General features: G+C 34.8%; 1 protein-coding gene across 1 annotated transcript; it reads left to right on the top strand.

The window, feature by feature from the left end:
• The first annotated feature begins 29 nt into the window (after positions 1 to 29).
• Positions 30 to 1,075, top strand: LOC111381510 (mRNA-decapping enzyme-like protein). The gene is made up of 4 exons (XM_023005296.1): positions 30 to 307; positions 451 to 491; positions 678 to 727; positions 873 to 1,075. The coding sequence occupies exons 1-4, from the start codon at positions 149 to 151 to the stop codon at positions 1,058 to 1,060; spliced, it is 438 nt and encodes a 145-aa protein (XP_022861064.1). The 5' UTR covers positions 30 to 148; the 3' UTR covers positions 1,061 to 1,075.
• The last annotated feature ends 528 nt before the right edge of the window (positions 1,076 to 1,603 follow it).

Genomic DNA, 1,603 nt, shown 5'->3' with positions numbered 1-1,603 from the left:
GTGGGTCGTGTATTATAAATACACACGTTTGAGAAGCCAAAGAGTCCTGCTGTTTCGTCTGCTCTCTTTAACTCTCTCTAGATTCATAGCTCTGTAGACTATATTTATATACGCCTATATCTATTGAGAGAGGGTAGGAGTATACAGAATGTCGCAAAACGCGAAATTGATGCCGAATCTGGATGAAAAGAGTACGAAGGTGCTGAATTTGACGGTGCTGCAGCGAATCGATCCGTTTGTCGAAGAAATTCTAATCACCGCTGCCCATGTTACCTTATACGAATTCAACGTTGATACAAGCCAATGGGTACGGTATCACATGCACTGAATCTAGGAATTTATGTACTGTGCGTGTGGATATGCGGGCTAATATCTATTGCCGAGTTTGACTTATTGATTTTCAATGCTTCTGTGTGAAGGTTTTTATTTTTTTTGTTTTTATTTTTTCAGAGTCGAAAGGATGTGGAAGGTTCTCTCTTTGTGGTTAAAAGGTGGTTTTTTTCCCCGGAATTTCTCTGAATTTCGACTGTGTTTTTAGGCTGAGTTTTTAGGGGTTTTTACTTTGTTGGCTCCAATTCCTCTGATTTTGCTTTTTTTGGGTGGGTGGGGAATTTTATGTGAATTGTGCAATTTTCATGGTACAATGTTTTCATTAATTTTTGGTTCTGGCGTTTCAGGAATGCTCAACCTCGTTTCCAGTTTATAGTAATGAATCGCCGGAATACAGGTTACTCATTATATTTGGTTACATTTTGTTGAATAATATAGGAAATTGATTGCAATTAATAAGAAATTGTGTCAAAATGCAATTAATACAAGCATGGATGATGGTCTATTTGTGATAAGATGCCCCTTTTTATTGATTTGAGCAGATAATTTGGTGGAGAATCTATTGGCAGATTTTGAGTATGAAGTGCAGGTTCCATATTTGTTGTATCGTAATGCTGCTCAAGAGGTAAATGGAATATGGTTCTACAATGCACGTGAGTGTGAAGACGTTGCGAATCTCTTTAGCAGGTTGATTTTTTATTCTATTCCTCTTCTCCGTATTCTTATTTAAATCCTATATCTACTCAAAATCAGTAAATTCAAAATATCTCTTTTTTCTGCGTGTGTAGTAGTATTGTCTGTTTATGTATTATTTGTTGCTTGCATTAGTAAGAAAGCACTGGTTATTAATGGCAATACTGAATATATGAATGCCTGGCCAATGCTTAATTTCAACTAACTGGAAGAATAAGGGAAGTTACTTTAAAACCTTGAATTCCTAGATTTTCTTGAAATCTGTGGATGTCAACAATTTTCATCATTGAAGGCTGATTAATTTTTTCTTGTGGATATCTATCATATGTCTTCATGCTGTTTAGCGTTAATTATGCATGTAGTAATAAGGTCAAGAATACCAATAGGTAGAAGTTAGCTAGCTTTGAATTCCAGAAATTTTTGCAAGTCATGTAAGATTGCCAATAGAGGAAGCTTAACCTGGGTGATGTAATATGAGAAGTAAATAATTTAAATAAATATGAAAATCAGTTCAAATGAAATTGAGAGTGCTTTTCATTATGAAAATCAATTTTCTGTCTCCTTGATTATGATTCTATTA

Source organism: Olea europaea, unplaced genomic scaffold (assembly GCF_002742605.1).
Source record: "Olea europaea var. sylvestris unplaced genomic scaffold, O_europaea_v1 scaffold23169, whole genome shotgun sequence".
NCBI lineage: Eukaryota > Viridiplantae > Streptophyta > Magnoliopsida > Lamiales > Oleaceae > Olea > Olea europaea.
Note: the sequence above shows the minus strand (reverse complement) of the source record. Positions and strands in the feature narration are given on the sequence as shown.

Coding starts and splice junctions, on each gene's coding strand:
- LOC111381510 (XM_023005296.1), top strand. CDS start 149: ATGTCGCAAAACGCGAAATTGATGCCGAATCTGGATGAAAAGAGTACG. Junction 492..677: donor TCTCTCTTTGTGGTTAAAAG/GTGGTTTTTTTC, acceptor CTGGCGTTTCAG/GAATGCTCAACCTCGTTTCC. Junction 728..872: donor AATGAATCGCCGGAATACAG/GTTACTCATTAT, acceptor TGATTTGAGCAG/ATAATTTGGTGGAGAATCTA.